General features: G+C 39.1%; 1 protein-coding gene across 2 annotated transcripts in view; it reads left to right on the forward strand.

The window, feature by feature from the left end:
* Afg2a (AFG2 AAA ATPase homolog A) overlaps nt 1-7,851 on the forward strand; it is a 314,577-nt gene extending 306,726 nt beyond the window's left edge. For both annotated transcript variants that reach the window (XM_074041682.1, XM_020172263.2), the window contains exon 16: nt 7,020-7,851. In XM_074041682.1, the coding sequence (XP_073897783.1) occupies nt 7,020-7,196 (177 nt within the window). In that variant the 3' untranslated portion in view covers nt 7,197-7,851. The remainder of the gene's footprint in view (nt 1-7,019) is intronic.
* Nucleotides 7,852-22,231: the final 14,380 nt, after the last annotated feature.

Below are 22,231 nucleotides of genomic sequence, written 5' to 3' on the forward strand. Positions count from 1 at the left end.
GGATGCAGCTGAAGTTTTCCTATGGATTTTGAAGCAGCCCTGCCATGTGCTGCTTCATAAACCAAGTCTATGACTTCAGCTATCAAGAGCTACTTCTCCACCTCATCTAAAGTCACTCAGTCCTCTTCTGGCACATTTAAAATTGCTAACTTCACTTCAGTTAGTGGTAGAAAGTGCATTTGAAACTTTGTTACCTTTCTTTGAGGATATTGATAATCTCTGAGGTCACTAGGAATTTATTAGTAAAGGTTAAGTTAGAATTTCAGCACCCCTATCATAAGGCAACAGCTCTCAGTTCTCCCTCTATTTGCACGACCATCCCTTCTTTCCAGGCTTACAGGCCACTTTTATGTTCTCCTGTCTGTTGTTATTATTTTATTATTATCTCAATATCCAGTAGCAAGGAAGTACAGATGCTCCCAGGACTTAACCTGAAAGTGTGTGGTTACATTTACTACTGTGTTTCTAATCTCAGTGCACCAGAAACTAGGTCTGCTGTGAAACTGGAAAGAACAAGGGAAAGCTTATAACACAGCAGATGATGAAGACACAGAATAATGCCCAACATTTTCCGGTTTTCCTTCATGTTGATTAGTTTTTAGTAAACATTCTTTGCCTTCACTGTTATTCCTCATCACATCATTTTTAAAAATTATTGCTGCCTAGAAACCATGTTAGTTTTAATTTTCTTAATGTGCCTGTTTCTGTTTTGCTAAACTGAGCCACCTGTTTAAACTCTTCTTGTCTGGTGGATTCGGGAAAGAACCGTAGGCTATGTATAAGGGGTTTCATTTTTTTCCACAGTGAAGTAAGACATTGTTCTTATTCTTATGGCATTCACAATTCTGCACAATTGCCTCTTTTGCCCTTTTGCATTTAAAAGTGAAGTAATTAGATTTCCCAAGGTTCAGTGGTCAAGGGCCTTCTCATCCTGGGAGTTGCTTCCCTGTGAGCTCACAAGGGGCGTTATCTCCCATAATCCAGTTTCTGCTATCTTGTTCTAAGGACCCTGCTTTTTCACAGGACAAGTATAGCATGAAAATTCGTATTCATATGTCCGGTCTTCTCCATTGCCGGGCTACTTTTATTCCTCATCTTAAAACGATTATTCACTCTTAAATGACTTTTCAAATTCTCTTAGGAATTTATCTCAGATTCTCCTGACTTTTTTCATATAGAGTTACTGCTTGCTTTATGTTTTTGTCAGATGTCTGATCTGAGTGAATGGAAAGAGAATTTGTGACATGTTGGCACCAAATAAATTAGTGTCAGAGCCACTGAAACAAAAACATGTCTTAGTCTGACTCTGACAGTGAGATCTTAGCCCCATTCTGCTAGTCTTTTGCCTCATTTTCTCATTTCCACAAACAGATAATGTTTTCACCTTTGCAACAAGGTACATATATGTTCTTAAAGCTTGATAACAGTTTTTTAATCAAAACTAGGTAATAATATACACTCAGCTTTATAGGGCCAGACAAAACATTTTTTGTTTTTACAGTCTAATGACAAAAGCAACTTTGCTGGTAGTTGGCTAAAATCAAAATGATCTAGTCTACAACCTATGGGGCGGGAGGTGGGGGGAAGAGATGGTGAAGGGATTAGGGGAAAGTTTCCAAAATCCTTTTTGTCAAAGGAGTTAAAAAGTCCAAGTGGCTAAGGGTTTTCTTTCTAAACAGGTTATTTTAACATTCCAGCCAGTACTTCAAATTCTTCTATTCATCTATACATTTTCTGAGCATCTTTCTTCTGTGGCCTCACTGGAAAAATCAGCTGAATTCCCCCATCACTGAAATAGTCCCACATTCCCTGTGGTTTGGGAAATGAATCCTCCAGGATGATGAGCTTTGTGCTTCCTGTGTACTTTGTAGAGACAGATCAATCCAGTACTTACATAAACACATGCTCATCTCACTGGGGCTCTTTACAGAGGTTGTACATAGTAATTGGAAAAGTCTTAGATTAAATTGAAGACCTCTCTTCTCAGTTTCTATAGTATTCATTCCTGTTCAGAGAAATATGCTGGCAGATTTATCTGAAAAGACCTCACCTTTCCAAAGTTCACTGCAGAAAGGAAAATCTCTGGGCAATAAGTTGATCTCAGGTTTCTTTCATTAAGTGAGACAACAGATCATCATTGGCACCCATTTCAGTCCCCCAAACTGATATATATTACTGTATTTTTCGTAAACTTTCTAGAACTTTTCCTAATTCTGCTGCATGTTTTTCCCTGACAGCAAAGCAAAGAAGCTCCTGTTAACTGTGTGAATTTCTCACAGAAATTCTTACATTACTCCAGCAGGAAGAGCAGAACTCAAAGTAGAGCCCCAACAGACTGAAAGCATTGCTTGAGTTGAACATATTTCACAGTATTAAATGATTTTTGTTCTTTAATTTCATTCCAAAACCTTACATATAATTGACAAAGTATCAATTGTACGAAACAGAAGTAAAAATTCTACAGGATACTGGCCATATATGGAAAGATGCACTTTTTGGAAACTTGTGTATAATTAAAGAACTATTCAGTTCAGCTCAACAAACGTGTTGGATGTTATTTATATATCCAAAGCACAAGTAAGTGCTATGGCTTCTGCCAGCAGAGCTGCTGTCTGATTCCATTAAACTGAGTGGTCTTCCTCCTGTCTTTGGACTTCTCGCCCCTAACCAGCTCTCTCTCCCTTTTCTCAGCCTTTATATATATTTGTTCCTTATTCTTCTGCCCTCAGCCCTTTCCCCTTTTCTCTCTGTTATGGAATAGGGGAAAGCAAAATTTAAAATGATAAGAGGTAGGAAAAAGCCATAATCTGCCTTGAGTAAGTTCTTTGATATGGAGTTATGTCTCTCAAAGCATATGCTGAAGATCACCAGTAAAACATTTATAGGTGTTCTGCCAAAAATAGGAGAAGGAAAGAGTTCTTCAGAAAACACTGGATGTCTTAATTCATTTAGATTGCTGTAACAAATTATACTGGATAATTTATAAGCAATACAAATTTGTTGCTCAAAGTTAGGGAGCTTAGGAAGTCCAAAACCAAGGTGCCAGCAGATTTGGTGCCTAGTTAAAGCCTGTTCCTCATTCCTGGCACCTTGTAGCTGTGTCCTCACCTAGTGGAAGGGGCAAACAAGCTCCAACAAACCCCTTTTATAAGGGCACTAAGCCCATCCATGAGGGTGGAGCTCAGATGATCTAATCATATCCCAAATCTTAATACTATTGCCTTGGAGATTAGATTTCAACATACGAATTTTGGGGAGACAAAAATATTCAGGCCATAGCACTGGGTTAAAGAAAATTAAACATATCATCATTACGAGACTCACAAAATCTTTCAAATTCCTTTGTACACTGTGAGAAACAGAGTTTATATTATGTTGCCCAAAACATATTTGATCACAGAATACTAATCTTCCCCTGTACAGACACATAGCAAAGGAAAGTGTTGGCATGGTCCATGGGAGTAAACAGGAAAACTGCATTTTTATTGAGTTATATCATATCTTGGAATTCATGTCAAAGTGGCTTCCAGAGAAAATGGAAACCAGCCATCATGAAATGGATGTCCTAAGAATACATCTATTTTCACACCTACCTTTTTATTTGGACTAGGATAAAAGAGCCAATAATCTAATTAATGCTTTCCTCATTGGAAATTGTACTAAGAAGCTCTGTCATGAGAAGAAAATAAAAACAAGAACCCTCAAGGAATTATGCTGTCAAGGAAAATCTGTGGATTTGGTTTAGAGCTTAGAAAAAACTATCATTAGTTAGCTTTCACTGTCATTGTTGCTCACATGACTTTGAAAACTCTTATCATTTTTAGTTATATTTAATGGCAGAATTACTTTTTTTAATTTTTGCTTTTGGTATCTGAGGCTAGTTCAATGTAATCCTAGTGTCTTTTCACCTTACTGTTTCTTTGTGCACTTTATTCCTTCTAACCAGAATGCCTTTCCCTAACCTCTATGCATGTCTAAATTTCATCCTGCACACTTTGGCTTACAAAAGCAATAATCGCTTCCTTCTCTCTCCTGGCAGTAACTTCTAAAAGCATACCACACATGACAGTGAATCTCTGTCCATCCCCTGCTGATTTGTGAGTGCAGGGGAACAGGTGCTGTGTCTGGACATCTCTAAATCTTCCACTTGGCCTTGCATACATACTGCATAGAACAGCAAGTCCAAAGATTTGGATTGCTGAAGGAGATTGGCTAATGATCTGTGGCATCCTATTTGTAGTTCTTTCATTACTGGTTAAATACTGCTAAGTAAATGTGATAGAAAAGTAAAGTGGCAGAAAGGGTTGCCTAATTAACTGGATCTTCTGAGTGTTCCTTATACGTAAAAAGAAACAAGGTAGAGTTTAGTGAATCCAATGTTGAGTTCAGGCAATCCTGCCACCATATGAAGTACGAACAGCTGTGCTCTGTCCTCTACAGAGAGGAAGACACTTTGATGTGAGGTCCTTGAGTATTAGTGTGCAGCTCCTATTTTACTTTTCATTCTCTCCCAAAAGTTCCAAAGATCCTCTGTCTAATCTAGACAGTTCCCATTGCTCCAGTCAAAAACTTAAGTTTTCTCTATTTTGCAACTTGGATGGAATTGTTTATTAAGATCAAAGCCACTATTAAATACAGTGGGGAATTAATTTCAAATGTTAGCGTATCCCAGAGGCCCCAAGTTACCAATATCTATCTTCAAGTGGTCACTACTATTTTGACTATATCTCACCATCAGTGCCCTGGTTACTACCAAGGAAGCTACCACTAAAGCAATTTATAGCTTGCAGAAAAAATCTATAGGTGGAAATGAGAAGGAAGGAAAGTTGATCTGTAAAAAGGAATTTCTTACGGGGCCTAACCCCAGGGACAGACTGTAGGCGTCAGTAACTTTTGCCACTATCACTACCTAGCTCCATTCCACTCCCTAAGATCCCAGTGATTATAGTACAGTGGTTTGTTCCTCTCCAGTTTAATTACTTAAACCTTCTAGACCTTCAGTTTGCTTTCTCAGATGTACCAGAGTGCTAGCCTCCTACCATCTGGCCATGGTAACCAAATCCCAGGAATTTAGAGGTTCCAGGCAGCCTTTTGGTCACCTCTCCTTACTTGCTCAACCCAACCTCCCCCTTTCCCCCACTTACCACCACTTGACATGCTTCCATCAGACTTTACATGTTCCTCTTAGCAAGATCAATGCAGAATAAAATCCTGGGGCACCAGTCACACAGCAAATAAATCAGTACAGTAATTAGTGCTTATCTAGCATTCATAGTAGGTACTCAAAAAGTGTTTCTAATTATTATGTGCTTGGCTCTGTGTTGTCTGAGGGTAGATCTCAGTAGGACATGTGCAAGCCCTTCTCTTCCCTCTTTATCCTGAGGAGAGTCACAAGATCAACACCCTCCCTGTCCTCTTGGGGATGGGACTCCACATTGCCCAGCAGGGAATTCAGCACTCCGCTGCTTCCTTCATACTTTTTATCTTTGCAACCATCGCTTCAAATCCTTGTGTAGATGAAAGAAGTGCTGCTGTGGTGTGGGGGGGGTAGAGGCCAAACCCTCCCCACTTAGTCCCTTCACCTCCCTTTGTGGAGTCCCCCAAGGCCCTACTGGAACACAGTGCAGAAGTTGAACAGCCAGTTAACAATGCTGGGCAGTCCATGGACTTTTTTTGTGCTTACTAATTATCACATTCTTGTTTTCAAAAGAATTTTTTTTTTTTTTGCACCAGAACATGTGATGAAGTAGTTTTACTAATCCCTAGAAGTTTTGGTTTTTTGCTTCAACAAGTTGGAAAAGTATTGACATGCATAACCACTATCGTTAACTTCAGTGTGTCTTAATGAAGCCCAGACTAATAGTTACATTGTGGTAATTTGACAAAGCCACCTAAATCTATGCTTTTTTTTTTTTTTTTTTTAAGTTCCCTAAACATGCTGCTAAATCCTCTAAAAAGCTACTAAACTGCTTTGGCAGCCATTAGCCCAGTATAAGCAGAGGAACTCTTTTCAGTAAGTGAACAAACAGAGAAAATATGCTGAATGGCTGGACAAATGTGTTTCAGCTGGCCCTTTCATTTACTGATATAAGGGCACAGTCAGTATCAATCACTGTTTTCCCTGTTGCACTGAAAATCACAATATCTCTTTTCATCCCAGGGTCTCTTTTCACCACAGTAATGTGTCTTTACAATGACACTGGCATAGGCCTGCTTCCACTGTCTGAAGTCCAGAGAGCTTAAAAACACATTGTGGATTCTTGAACCTTTCCCTACCAGCTACTCTCTCCTCCCTCTCTTGGCATCAGTTCCACCCCCTCCCCAGATTCTTTTCAATTCTTCCAGCTTTCCTCCCTGAGTAAACAGAATTTACTTCTCTGTTCTAATGAAGCTCTCCAAAGTAAACGTAGACACCCCTATCTGATAGTCCCAAGATTTAAGAACTCATTAAGAAGATACACAAAAATGCTTTTACATGTTGGTAATACATCAAACGTTGAAAGGTACATGGAAATTCTATGCTGTGACAAGGTGTGCTGATAACAGGGCCTGGCCCTATCATAGTACCTCCTTCTTTGGCCCCACCTTGTCACTTGGCTCCCCTCTCCCCTCCTCACCCCCCACCCCCGGCCATATCCTTTGTCATCCAGTACTAAAAGCATGTATGTGCAGCCATATCTGTTCTACCTTTTTAGAGTTAGGAGCAAATGATCTAAAGAGCAAATGCCACCTCTTACACATCTCTGTGCTGGCTTGGAGTACTTACTACATTGTTTCCCAATGATTACCTTTTATCCCTTTGAAAATTTAAGTGGAGGGCTGGGGATATAGCCAAGTGGCAGACCATGCCTACTGTAGACCAGGCCCTGGGTTCTGTGCTGTGCACCAGGAGGGCAAGAGGAACGCTTAAAATGGAATAACTCCTACAGACAAATTTTAACAATTTGGAATATAATGTGCCTGGAAAGAAGTATTATTGTTTTTCCCTCCTTTGATTTATTTATTTTTTAAAATTACAGATTATTGCCATCTGTAGGGAGGCGGCTCTTCTGGCTCTGGAAGAAGACATTAAAGCCAACTGCATCATGAAGAGACATTTTACTAAAGCCCTGAGCACTGTGACACCTAGAATTTCTGAATCATTGAGGCGTTTTTATCAAGATTATCAGGAGAAGAGCGGGCTACATACACTCTGAGAAAAAAAGAATATTCATTATACTAAAATCCTTCCTACAGAAAATACCTTCTTTAAATTTTGTCTTGAGAATGTTAAAAAAAAATCCTAATTAGATAAAATGTTTGAAATATTTTTACTAAAATTGAAGGGCTTTGGTTATAGACATTTTGAATCTGTGGGTACAATGAAAATATCTCTGGGCATGGATTTAAAATCCATTTTATGTGGAAATGTGTGCCGTGTTTTAAAAAGCAGACATTTGCCTTTTTCATTTTTGACATGGTCCATTTGTCCTTTGAAATGATTTTCTTACTCTAGAATTCATTTCAGTGCCTTCCTAACTACCACATCTGTGGATATCAGTTTTATGTAACAACATGGAAATATATGTGGATAACTACAATGTGAAAAATAGTCACAAATCTTTCCTTGTGAAGGCCAGTCACTGAAGTCGCCAAATGCATCAGCCAGCTTTATGTCACCTTATTTCCAAATATGTTTGTGTTCTCATTATAATTTACACCTGCATCTATAGATAAAGTACTGAGAGTTACTTCATATAATGCAGTGCCCTTTGAAAGTTTAAAAAATTGTAAGTGTAACACCAATCTAAGCCTAGAGCAAAATGCTTGTTTTTTCCTAAAATGTTATAAATAAATCATATAATAAATGTATTATTTTCTGTTTGGTTTGCTGTTAAATTCCTGAAGATGAAGTTATTAGGGTCTTGGCTTATTTTTTTATGTTTCCGTGAGTCTTTCCTTTAAATATGAGCACACACTAGAGCATCCTTTGAAATCAGGTATGGATTGAATTAACACAAGTTTTCAAATGTTAAAATCCCACAGAGAAATTCTAATGCTCCAAATTTTTGCCTTCCTCTTTGGGTTTTTATTATGATAGTTGTATGCTTACACAGTACTCTTTACAGAACACACTATAGCAAATTTTAGCAAAAAGAGGTATAATACAATGTTTTAAATGTCTTATAAAAATCTTTAGGAAATTTGTAGATTCCTCTTTCAGGATTTAATGATAAACATTTCTGGAAAGATAAATGTCAGATACACCCACATATAACAAAACCCAAGAATTGAAAAGACATACTAAAAAATAGCATTCATCTCTTCTGAAATTATGGAACAGATATAAAACATATTACAAATTTCAAACGCTATTAACCAGATACTACACATTTTGCACCAACCTACAAAGGATCCAGGAAGTTCAGTATAGGCTTGAGAGCATATATGATGACAATGAATTTCTCAATCACTTGGTTTCAATACCCCATCAATCGTAAAATTCACTATTTAGAAACATTGTATTTTTAGAAAAAATTTAAAATAACTTAATAAGTTAATATTGATATTAACTTCAATATTAACACTATTATATCCTGATTCCAGAAACATTAAAATGTGAACAACATACATATTAAAAGTCAATTGAATGTAGTTTAAGAAGGAAGCTGACTTGTCATAATATATTCAAACATTTCACAAGCAGCAATTAAGATACTTCTTATACCAACATAAACAATAATGAAAGTTGTGATTAAGAGAGTTAACAATATGGAACATAGGTTATTTGGGGGCAAAAAATAATCAGAGCTTGAAACATTCCAGATGAAAACAGCAGCAAGGGAACAGTGCCAAAAACCAGGTATGAAGCAGATGAAAGTGGGGGAGAAACAGCATAGAAGCTAACACTTGATCACATTTGAGAAGAATGTTTTCAGAGGCAAGAAAAAAAGAGTACAATTGCTTTGAAATAAAAATGAAGAGTCAAAGAGAATTAACAGCTAAGGAAAGAAATTAAGAAAAGTCCCTTTGTGTACCCTTTGAGTCAGAAATTCCACTTTATTGTTCTACAGATAAACTGCCACTGTTACAAAATGGCAAATGTAAAGTTTTTGTTACACCCTTATGTGTTAGAAGAGTAAAATAGTCAAAAAAAAAATTCAATTACCTATCAGGGGCTTTTAAAACTAATGTGGTATGTCCATATAGTAAAACATTCTGCTGCTATAAAAAAGAAATTCTTACGACCTGATATAAAGGCTCTCTAAGACATAGAGGACTAATAATTTATGACAAATATCTTTAAAGTGCACATCATTTTAGGCTCTCCTTATATAATATATAGAACTATATAAAAAGGAACATACAGATACATGTATAAACTATGTATTTTCAAGAGTAAAAATGATGTAGACTATGCTTTACCACTGCAATAAAACTAAAAACTAATGCAGAGTGTAGAACAACAATAACACTAACTTTTAAACGATTCCTCCATCAAAGAGAAAATTAAAATGGTAGAATATCTGGAAATACGAACAATTAAAATAACATCAATATCTACAGAATACAATTAACACTTTGCAGAGGATAGTTCACAGATTTACCTAAATTCTTGAATAAGATTAACTGAATTACTATAAAGCTATAGAAAAAAACACTCCAGTTTTAAATGTAAAAACAAATTAATAAAAATCAGAAATGGTTGACCTAACAGCTCATTCTTTGGAGAGCAAGATCCACAGCAAAATAATCTCTTTTTGTTGGACAGAATGAGTTTCTCTTTGCAGATATGTCCACATCCTAATCTCCGAAATCTGTAAATGTGTTATGTTACTTTCAGATGGCAAAAGGAACTTTGCCGATGAGATTAAGGCTCTTGAGATTATCTGGGATTTTTCTTGGTAAGAGTAATATAATCACAAGGATCCTTAGGAGGGAAAGAGAGGCAAAAGAATCAGAAGCAGAGGTCAGAAAAGGGTTGTAAAGATGCTGCAGAGCCAGCTCTGAAAGTGGAGGAAGGAGCCACAAGCCAAGGAAAGCAGATGATCTCTGGAAAGTGAAAAAGGTGTGTCAGAATGACACAGCCTTGATAATATCTTGGTCTTAGTTCCATTTCAAAGACCCATTTAAGATTTCTGATCTGTAGAACTGTAAGACAATTCATTTGTGTTTTTTTAATTCACTAAGGTTGTGCTATGTTAAAACCAATAGGAAACTAACACACCTTCCACTTGCTTTATTTTTCAGTCTAAGTTTAGAACAACCTGTTGCAGGAAACAGCAGGGGAAACAAAGTCACCGAGACCATTTTCACAGGAAGCAGGGAGATAATTCCTCAAAGCCCTGAGCTCCAATCCATGTCTGGATTTGGGTTAAATACTTACAGAGTTTGTCCGCCAACCCCCTACAAGTTGGCCTCAACAAACCTACTTGCTTTTTAAAAGACATCAAGACAAATTTACAAAATTAGAAGGAAAAGGAACTACATTAAGAAGGAAATGCAAACTTGAGAAAAAGGTTTATATGCCTATGCTAATAAATGTGAAAACAAATGGGACTCCTACAGCATGGCCAGTAATTTAAAACTCAGATACTAGAACAAGAGTCCAATTACCACCACTTTTGTTCATCACTATTCCTTGAGTGTTGGCCAATGTAGTCAAAGTAGGGGATAGAGTAAAATCCCCAGGAAAATTAATTGAGGGATTATTAATGCAACTAATATAGACACCCAGACTTGATTGGCTGTTGCAACAAAATAAGGTCACATTTGCTTTCATACCCAATTTATGTCTTTGAGCTTTTATCCCAACAATATCCAGAAGTCTATTCTAATTTCACCTCCTCAAATACTCTCTGGGACTTGTGATTAATATTTTAGTATTTGTTAAGAATATGTTGGCAGTAACAATATCAGTGTCTATTGCCTACCCTCATCCCACATTCTCCTTACTGTAAAGCATCCCTCATCCCTGGACCCTGCTACTCTACTAACAAGCTCCTCCAGGTCACCACTGCCTTCAACACCTCTTCTCCCCAAGGCTGGAAAGTGACATTACCTGACTCTTAACAATGCACAGGCTAAAGCCAAACTGATTGTTCACAAAGCTTTATTAATAATAGAGAACAGCTACAATGATGAAAAGAAGAAAAGGTAATTTCATCTTGACTATCAGTGCTCCTAGAGTCGATGCCCATGTTTCTCACAGCCATTTTAGCCTGTTACCTGTCACTCTTGCTAGAACCAGCCTGTCACCTACTGGCTGTCATGACCTTCACTATGTCCCCTCAATCCAAGGCATAGACTGGTTTCTACCATTCTGCTCACCACAAAGGCATTCTTTAGTATTGTGAAGCAGAGTCATTTCATTCAGGTGTCCTGTGAATTTTATTAAAGAAAAATTTCTGCTTTTATTTTTTAGTAACTCAAATTTACATTTTTTAACCAACTGTCTTTGCCCCAAAGATGAGTTTTTTCTTTATCTTGAGAACAACAGTAAGTTTCAAAACTTCTTTTAGCTTATGAAGTTTCCAGACATACTGTTCTTCCATCTTAAAGGCTTACCTTTGAAAACCCTAGAGTTCAGTAAGATGCCCCATACAGAGGACCAGCTAAAAGGAAGAAAATGCAGACAGATCACAAGGATTCTTTGTTAGGTGAGAAGGGAGGGCATTTGCAAGAAGCAATGGCAGAGTCTGGCCAATGAAGATGAACAAATTCAGTAAAGATCACTAAACTTGGTGCTTTGGGGAAGCCATATCAATCAATAAAATAATGAATAAAGTCTACAATATGAACTACATTATTTGTGTTTGTTTCTTTTGACAGTAGTAAACACATCAGTTATTAATTTCCTTTCTCCTATCTCCAAACCCAACCTTACAAACTTTGCTTTGTGGTGCCGATGTTGGGACTAAACCATGTTCATGCACTAATAGGCTGGGCCAGCAGGAGGCACTGTAGGGAAACCTTGAGGAGGGAGCAGAAGAAGGCGGTCCCCCTGCTTCCTGCAGAGCCCTTCTGGCCTGTTTTCTAAGCTTAACTGTTTTCTTCTTCAACCTGACAGTAGCAGTTCTTCCCATAGCAGCAGATGAATCCAGCTTTTGCAAATCCCATCTTACTGTGTTCTCTCTTTCCCCAGAGATGCCAGCACCAGAAAAGAGAACATGAGTATGGATTCTAAAGAAATTAGACCAAAGAGGGTTTAATGGAACACTGGATTAAGCTGAGTTTATTGATGTAGGTACACTTACCAGCAATTCTGAATAAAATGTATTAGCTTCTATATTGCAAGTGGCTCTAAGAAGCTGTTTAGTTAGTTAGTTTTAATTTTGTTCCTACTCTTCCATGTGGCCAAGTGTTTCATTTGCTGCATTCCCAGTTGAGTTTACGCCCAATAAATATTTGTTAAGGGAATAACTGAATATTTGCCAAAAGTAAAATAAGGGGAACTTGCTGAATAAATTCATACTATGTTAACTATATGGCTATAAGAAGTATTAGTGGTGATGACCTTAATTTGTTAATAATATATATGTGCTTTTTACTGTGGAAAAGTCCTTTTGTTTCCTGCATTTATTAGTTGTTCAAGTGTTGCCTTTAAAATGTAAGTGGTCAAATCTTTTCCAAAGGGTCTCATGATAGAAATAAATAAACATATTCAAAAATATTTAGACTTTGCAGTAAGTTACATAAACTGGATCCACCACAAATACACAAACTTCCCACCATCCCCAACTTTGCATAGTTGGCAGTGGAAAGCCAGTGCCACACACTGGGTTCCACAGTCTGCAGAGCTTCTCCTGTTTCTACTCCTTGGCACTCTTATCCAAAAGCATCTCTTCCCTCCCTCCCCAGGATGTCCGCTGCAGGTATTCGTGTGCAAGGTTGAGTACCATGGGGTTCCCTTGGTTGGCTGTCTAAAACTTGGCCTCCACAGGCTTATGTTCAATGAGATTGATACTCCAGCGCTTCCCCAGCTTGATGAAGAGGAAGGAATCTGGATCCAGACCAAGTAGGACCAAGTTTCCTCCAACAGCCGAGTCAGAAAAGATGACAAAGTCCAGGGACCAGGACAGGCTTGATCTTGAACAGGAGCAAAAAAGAGGTTCTTCACAGTTGCAAAGAGACAGGAGAGGTGGAGTATACTGGGCAAGAGGTGGAAGTGGAGGACTGCTTTCTCAGTGAAACAGGAAGCTGAGGATGAGGATGAAAGAGGAGGCATTGGAGGTGTGAAGGGAGGCTGAGTGGCCTGTAAGGAGGCCAGGAAGCATTAACCACCCACTGAGGCCAGTGGTCAGGAAGTAGAGCACACAGAATTGTTTGTTGATCAAGTTCTTATATTTCCTCTCAAATTCATATTATTTGTATAGTTTTCCTGATTTTTATTTTAAATGAATGTATAAAAGCCAAATTTTATCTCCAACTTTCACTGTAAGTAAATGAAAATCATTTTGTCTTCTATGCCAGCTTAAAAAAAAATTATCTTTTCTCTTTGCATATTTCCACAAAAATTTTTGTGGCTTTCAGTGCTTTGCCTTCTCCTTTTCAGCAGGAATTCTTTAGAAAAGTTGATGAGCTTGTTGAGAACAGCCCATCTGCTGAGAGTTTAAGGACAATGGTTACCCATTTCTTTTCTTTTTTTTTTAATTTTTTTTATTCATATGTGCATACAATGTTTTGGTCATTTCTCCCCCTTCCCCCTTATCCCCCTTTACCCCTTGCTACCCGGCAGAAGCTACTTTGCCCTTATCTCTAATTTTGTTGAAGAGAGAGTATAAGCAATAATAGGAAGAACCAAGGGTTTTTACTGGTTGAGATAAGGATAGCTATACAGGGAGTTGACTCACATTGCTTTCCTGTGCATGTGTGTTACCTTCTAAATTAATTCTTCTCAAACTAACCTTTTCTCTAGTTCCTGGTCCCCTTTTCCTGTTGGCCTCAGTTGATTTAAAGTATTTGCTTTAGTTTCTCTGTGTTGAGGGCGACAAATGCTATCTTAGGTGTCTTACCATCCTCATACCTCCCTTGTGTGCTCTTGCTTTATCATGTGATCAAAGTCCAATCCCCTTGTTGTATTTGCCTTTGATCTAATATCCACATATGAGGGAGAACACACGATTTTTGGTCTTTTGGGCCACGCTAACCTCACTCAGAATGCTGTTCTCCAATTCCATCCATTTACCAGCAAATGATAACATTTCGTTCTTCTTCATGGCTGCATGAAATTCCATTGTGTATAAATACCACATTTTCTTAATCCATTAGTCAGTAGTGGGGCATCTTGGCTGTTTCCATAACTTGGCTATTGTGAATAGTGCCGCAATAAACATGGGTGTGCAGGTGCCTCTGGAGTAACCTGTGTCACAGTCTTTTGGGTATATCCCCAAGAGTGGTATTGCTGGATCAAATGGTAGATCAATGTTTAGCTTTTTAAGTAGCCTCCAAATGTTTTTCCAGAGTGGTTGTACTAGTTTACATTCCCACCAACAGTGTATGAGGGTTCCTCTTTCCCCGCATCCTCGCCAACACCTGTTGTTGGTGGTGTTGCTGATGATGGCTATTCTAACAGGGGTGAGGTGTAATTTCAGTGTAGTTTTGATTTGCATTTCCTTTATGGCTAGAGATGGTGAGCATTTTTCATGTGTTTTTTGGCCATTTGAATTTCTTCTTTTGAGAAAGTTCTGTTTAGTTCACTTGCCCATTTCTTTATTGGTTCATTAATTTGGGGAGAATTTAGTTTTTTGAGTTCCCTATATATTCTGGTTATCAATCCTTTGTCTAATGTGTAGCTGGGAAATATTTTCTCCCACTCTGTGGGTGTTCTCTTCAGTTTAGAGACCATTTCTTTTGATGAACAGAAGCTTTTTAGTTTTATGACGTCCCATTTATCTATGCTACCTCCTAGTTGCTGTGCTGCTGGGGTTCCATTGAGAAAGTTCTTACCTATACCTACTAACTCCAGAGTATTTCCTACTCTTTCCTGTGCCAACTTTAGAGTTTGGGGTCTGATGTTAAGATCCTTGATCCATTTTGACTTAATGTTGGTATAGGGTGATATACATGGATCTAGTTTCAGTTTTTTGCAGACTGCTAACCAGTTTCCCAGCAGATTTTGTTGAAGAGGCTGCTTTTTCTCCATCATATATTTTTAGCACCTTTGTCAAAGACAAGTTGGTTATAGTTGTGTGGCTTCATATCTGGGTCCTCTATTCTGTTCCACTGGTCTTCGTGTCTGTTTTTGTGCCAGTACCATGCTGTTTTTATTGTTATTGCTTTGTAATATAGTTTGAAGTCAGGTATTGTGATACCTCCAGCGTTGTTCTTTTGACTGAGTATTGCCTTGGCTATTCGTGGCCTCTTGTGTTTCCATATAAATTTCACCGTAGATTTTTCAATCTCTTTAATGAATGTCATTGGAATTTTGATGGGAATTGCATTAAATATGTAGATTACTTTTGGGAGTATAGACATTTTTACTATGTTGATTCTACCAATCCATGAGCATGGGAGATCTCTCCATTTTCTATAGTCTTCCTCAATCTCTTTCTTCAGAAGTTTATAGTTTTCCTTGTAGAGGTCATTCCCATCTTTTGTTAGGTTTACACCTAGGTATTTGATTTTTTTTAAGGCTATTGTAAATGGAATTGTTTTCATACATTCTTTTTCTGTTTGCTCATTGTTAGTGTATAGAAATGCTAATGATTTTTCTTTGTTGATTTTATATCCTGCTACCTTGCTATAGCTGTTGATGGTGTCTAGGAGCTTTTGAGTAGAGTTTTCTGGGTCTTTAAGGTATAGGATAATATCGTCTGCAAATAGGGATATTTTGACAGTTTCTTTACCTACTTGTATTCCTTTTATTCCTTCTTCTTGCCTAATTTACTGAAACCATTCCCTCTAAAATCAGGAACTAGACAAGGATGCCCACTATCTCCACTCCTTTTCAACATTGTCCTGGCATGGTTACCCATTTCAACAGCTCCAACCACACCTCCTGAGCTCGTCAGGAGAAATCCAGTCCTGTGTTTCCCAGTTTCCCTCTGTAGTTCACTGTTTTATGCCTCCACACCAGCCATTTTGCAATATTCAGCCAGGCGCTTGTGGCTCATGCCTATAATCCTAGCTGCTTGGGAGGTTGAGATTGGGAGGATGGTGGTCCCAAGCCAGCCCTGGCAAATAATTTGTGAGATCCCATCTCCAAAATAATCAGAGCAAAATGGACTGCAGGTTTGGCTCAAATATTAGAGCACCTGCTTTGCAAGCACAAAGCCCTGAATTCAAACTTCAGTACCATCAAAGGGGGGAAAAAAAATCCTACTAAAGCTAGGTTCTAGGATCATTCAAGCAGATACAAAAGCATTAGCACAGGTTTTAAACCATTTTGTAAGACACAAGGGTCCAAACCTGTAAAATGCTGAGATTTCTGGTAGATTTTCTCACAAAAAGTTGGTTTCCCTGAAAAAATATTTCAGTGACATTTTAGCACAAGCTGGCTTATACTAACCCAGAGAACAGGGAGGATTCTTCCAATGGCCTCTGGAGTACTTAGTACTTTTTCACCTTCTTGGGGTTCATCATCCCAGAACCCACCAACCCTGGAAACAGTTCCCTACATTCATGGGAACTTGCCCAACTCTCTGTGCACAAGTTGTCTGTCATTGTCCCTCAGTGTTGGTTTATTCTCTGCTCTCAGCACCCTTTTCTCCCCCTTCACAGGTGCATCAGGGGAGGTGGAACAGAGCAGGGGGTTAGCACTCCCCTGCACACTGGGCTGCCCAGCCTTCTGTATATTACAGTTCACATTCTTCTTTTTTGTTTCCTTTTATTGCTGATTTGTTCCTTTACCATGGATTTAACTAGTCAGCCCCAGTAGGCTAAAAATGAATTCCATTAGGAAGCACACTGGGGAAGAAGGCAAAAGAATTTTGGCAAAATCACAAAATGAGGCTAATAATATAGCAGTTGGAATGGAATACTCAGCCATCTCACGGAGGGGCTGGGAGAATTAATTAGCGTTTGTAAAGGCCTTTGAGTTCCTTGGGGGGACGGTGCCACCAGAGTGCTAAGGTTATTATGAAGGGATTATGTGCACAAATACAATACCAGGAGCCAGGATATTACCAAAAATAAAGCAGAACGTTCTGTGAGGAAGGTAAGGAAGGAAATGCCTCACTGAAAAAAAAAAAAGCTTAACTGTCTTTTAATACAAATGCTTAGGCAACCGGGTAATGGAACAGCAAATCTGAGATTCCATTGTAAGAAAAGGATTGTGTTTTCTCGGCATTGTCAAGTGCTGGAGAACAAAACAAAATGACTGCTCTGCCAAAAGAAGGTTATAATCTCTGACAAAGAGATTAAGAGAATGTTTGGCTGTTGCACTGTGTAGTCCATCCAAGAGTAAAGGCAACAGTAAAGCAAATGTTTATTTGCATTTGTGAGGAAAAGACTGTTCCAAATTAAAATAACTATTGGTGGTTGCTCCTGATAAATCTGGCAGTGAAGTATAAGCTTGTTAGAACTCTAAATACATCTTTATTTGCTTCTTTGAGTCCTAGTTTTTGCATAGCAGGAGAAATATATTCTTGGTCATGCATTTACAGAGAAAGATCATGTTAACTTTGTAAAACAAAACAAACTCTGCTTTGTGCACAGTGATGTGGGCTGTATTCGTGGAGTGGGTTCTATAGTGTTTGAGAAGTTCTCATTAAGCATTCAGTTAATGAAACTTCCTGCCCAAGTGGGAATGAAATTCCTGTCCTGGTTTCCTAACCCTCTTTTCTAACCCTTTCCTTCTCCACCCGCCCCCCTCCCCCTTATTTTGTAACAAGGCCTCTGGAGTCCGAAGCAGATTAGCCAACAAATAAATCCTTTAATGTCGTGGAATACGTTCCCTAGCATAAATGGAATTACTCTGTCAACCCAGCAAAATTCTACACTTCAAATACCTCAGCTGTATAATAAGCCATTTCTCCTAAGCCCCAACTTATGGCATGAAGTCATTTGATTTTGATGTTTGCACTGGTTAGACTGTCTTTCTACATTCTTCCTTCCCATCACAGTCCCAACGCTCTCCATTTTCTACCTTTGAAATGCCTTCTCTAAATAACCTTTAGAAAAGCATCAAAGAGTACAAACAATAGCCACCTTGAGAGAGAAGTCGGGAGTGACAGAATGTGGAAATGAGCTACCTTCTGCGGGTCCCCAGCGCATCCATGTTCAGAGCCTCCAGAGATTGCAGTGGAGCAGGGAACTTCTGTCTGGCTCTGGCTCTGGCTCTGTAGTGCTAGGAGTGAGCATCCAACATCATGGCCAGACACAGGTTCGATCCAGCCCCCAGCACTTGTTCACCCAAAGTCTTACTCCACAGTAATAATGAAGAAGAACTGGGCTGGGTCTATAAATCCTATGTATTCATTTAAGAACTAGAAGTAAGTCACGTTTTATATGAACAGAGAAGGCGGGTGGCATGGGCTGTGACCTTAGAGTTTGGGTATTTCTAATTCAGTGACTTGGCCCAGGTCACACGGTTAGAGGTGGTTGGCTCATGGCCACCAGATCTTCTGCCTTCCAGAGCCATGCAGTGCCTAGCAAACCACAGCACTTCTCTATACGAAAGTATCACCGGGCTGCTCTCATCAGGAACTTGAGGGAAAAACTATTTGGGGCTTATTTACTTAAACCTATTGGGTAAATTCTGATTCATATTAATATTTTCCCTTTCCTCACCCTTTGAAATCAGCAACATGAATCACTTAACTGTTCAGTCCTCTTGGTGACCAATGAGAAAGTGTTCATTTTAAGAAGCAGGTCCTCAGGTTGCTGTGAATGAAGTTCTGAGAGTCACACTGAGGCCAGAAGCCCCTGCAGCTGTAAGCCCCCAACGTCCTTGTGGTAGTGAGCCAGAGAGATGCCTCCCTCCTGATATACAGGGGCTCCTCCAGGCCTTTAAAGTAATACAGACAATGGGGTAAGGAAGAGTGAGAATGATAGGGTATCACTAAAGAGCAGTCAAGACCATTTCATTCCAAAGCAGCAATGTAGCATAATGAGTGAACTGTAGCAACAGGGAGCAGGATATGATATTAAGTAAAACAGAAGCTCAAAATATTGGGTACCATGATGCCTGTAACATAGTTTCAAGCAACTAAAACTTAAAGATGTGCAATTTAAGAATACAATAAACTATCTTGACAGAAAAAGCAAGAAAATGGTGAGTTGAGGACACAGGACGGTGATGGGGAGGACAGGTGATGTCACTAAGGCAATATCTGATGAGATGTAAGTTCTTTTTACAGTCCTATTTTTGCTCTGGAAGATGCCATCACAGATATTCATTACAAACAAGTAAATAATCCAGGCACCAGTGGCTCATGTCTGTAATCCTAGTGACTCAGGAGGCAGAGATCAGTAGGATCACAGTTGAAGAGCAGCCTTGGCAAATAGTTCTTGAGGCCTGATATCCAAAATACCCAACACAAAAAAGAAAAGGCTGGCAAAGTGGCTCAAGCAGGAGAGTGCTTGCCTAACAAGTATGAGGCCCTGAGTTCAAGCCCCAAGATCACCAAAGAAAGAAACAAACAAGAAACCAAAAATAAGTAAATTACTAAATATAAACTGAATATTCACAACTCAATGATGGCAGCATATCATGAATCAGATATGCTTAATCCAATTAACACACACCAAAATTAAAAATAAAAATGACAGTTACATTAGTTTTCCAGAATCACCATGACAAAGTTCCATAAACTAAGTGGTTAAACACAGAAATTCATTTCTCACAGGTCTGGAGGCTAGAAGTCAAAATCAAGGTGTCCATAGGGTTGGTTCTTCTGAGGACTATGAGGGAAGCATGTGTTCTAGGACTCTTTTCTTGGGACCGTCTTCTCCCTGTGTCTCCTTACTCCCCCTAGGTTGCCTCTGTATCCAAATTTCCCCTTTGGATAAGACACACCAGTCATTGCATTAAGGCCCACCTCCACACCTTCATCTACCTTTATTATTTCTATAAGACCTCTTCTCCAAATAAAGACACATTCTGAGGTCCTGGGGCTAGGACTCCAACATGTCTTTTTGTGGGGAGGACACAATTCAACCCATAACATACAATACTTGACTGTTAACATCCACAGTACTAGGAGTGGAAGAAGCAGTGATTGTCACTGTGTATTTCACAATGCAGTTTTCAAAGCTTTTCCCTCATTATGGCATTGCTGGCTTAAGCATTGTAAATGGAATAAAACGTGGAGAGATGATTGGAAAACTCCAAAAGAAGAGGAATCTCATTATCTGAAAGTCTTTTTAATTGTTTATAAATATCGTTTACAAATCTTGAAGCCAACTTTAATTCATTCACTGAACTTTCTATCACAAGTATCTGTCAACATTGAAAATGTGCCAGATCTATGCTCTTCCTGGAATCTACATTATAGCAAGAATTTTTTTTTTCTTCACTTATGTTCATGCTTTTTATTCTATCTTTTTTTTTATTCATATGTGCATACAATGCTTGGGTCATTTCTCCCCCTTCCCTCCCACCCCCTCCCTTACCACCCACTCCGCCCCCTCCCTCTCCCCCCGACCCCCTCAATACCCAGCAGAAACTCGTTTGCCCTTATTTCTAATTTTGTTGTAGAGAGAGTGTAAGCAATAACAGGAAGGGACAAGGGTTTTTGCTGGTTGAGATAAGGATAGCTATACAGGGCATTGACTCGCATTGATTTCCTGTGCGTGGGTGTTACCTTCTAGGTTAATTCTTCTTGATCTCACCTTTTCTGTAGTTCCTGGTCCCCTTCTCCTGTTGGCCTCAGTTGCTTTTAAGGTATCTATAGCAAGAATTTTTAAAAGTTAAATATACAAAGGCCATTTATGACAGCATTTACTACTGATGATGGTGGTGGTAATACTAGAAACATCCTAAATGTGTTATCCGGAAGAGGGTGGTTAAATCATTGATGCTGTATCGGTGGAGCACATGAGTTTAAAGAGTAAGGCAGAATTCTATAACAGCCAGGCATTTATTGAGCATTTACTATGGGTAAACTGGCACTAGAAAACTTTTACAAATTGTACAATTTCGTTTCAAGAAGGTAGGTTAGCAGCCCAGGGACAGTGGAAGAAAATGGGACTGAAGGGACTTGAAAGGTGAAATAACTTGCCCAAGACTATATGACTGTAAACTAGTAGAGCTAAGATTCAAACAAAAGAAGTATAAATGAGCAAGAAAACTATGTGCCACAGTGTGAACACAGTTAGTACTCCAAAGTGGTACAGTTATAGATGATGCTTCTTTTAAAAACAAACAAAAAACACTACCCAGGAGGTAGCAATCTAGAGGATTGAGGATTGAGGCCAGGCCTCTTAAAAAGGTCATGAGACCCCATCTCAACTAATAAACAGCTAAGTGTAAAGGTGTGTCATACCACCTATGCAGGAAGCATAAACAAGAGGATGCTCTCCAGACCACCCTGGCTACAAGCACCAGACCTTATCGCAAAAATAAGCAAAGCATAAAGGGTTGGCAGTGGGGATACATAGAGAAACCCCTGGAAACATCGACCTACATATTAATAATGAAAGACAGGTACAGCGTATGTGGGGGGTATACAGGTGGGAGGGAGGAGGGTGAACGAGGGAGATTAAGGTGAGGGTATATGGCGGAGGGACTTCATATACTTATACGAAATAGAGCAAGAAACCTCTTGCAATTGCTTGAAGTGGAGCAGAGAGGGGGCTAAAGAAGAGGGATGATGGGGGCAGTGTAACCAATGTACAATATAAGCCTAATTGAAACTGTCACTATGAATCCCCCCTATACAGTGAATATATCCTAATACAAAAATTTATAATAATAAAAAAGGGTTGGGTGCAGACTCAAGTGGTAGAGCTCCTGCTTGGCAAGCACAAGGCTCTGAGTGAGCCCTAGCACAGCCAAACAAACAAACGAAAACAAAGTTTGTCTCTCCAGCTCATCCCTTCCCTCTTTCCTGCTCTATTTACGGCTAACTGCAGTTTCACCTCCTGGGCCTGGTTTGCACGCTGGCCTCCGGCCTCTGGTTCTCTAAACATTGTGCCCAACCTTGTGCCCAATCTTGGATCTAGCCTTGTGCCCAACCTTGGATCTGTCGCTTACTGCCAGTGCACCCTTGCCTCCCACAGCAGTTCACCTCTCCAGGCTGGAACTACCTAGCCTCCTCTCCAATGGCAAATTTTCCTTTCCCAGAGGCTCAGCATGGCCAGCTCTGCT

This window comes from Castor canadensis, chromosome 9 (assembly GCF_047511655.1).
Source record: "Castor canadensis chromosome 9, mCasCan1.hap1v2, whole genome shotgun sequence".
Taxonomy (NCBI): domain Eukaryota; kingdom Metazoa; phylum Chordata; class Mammalia; order Rodentia; family Castoridae; genus Castor; species Castor canadensis.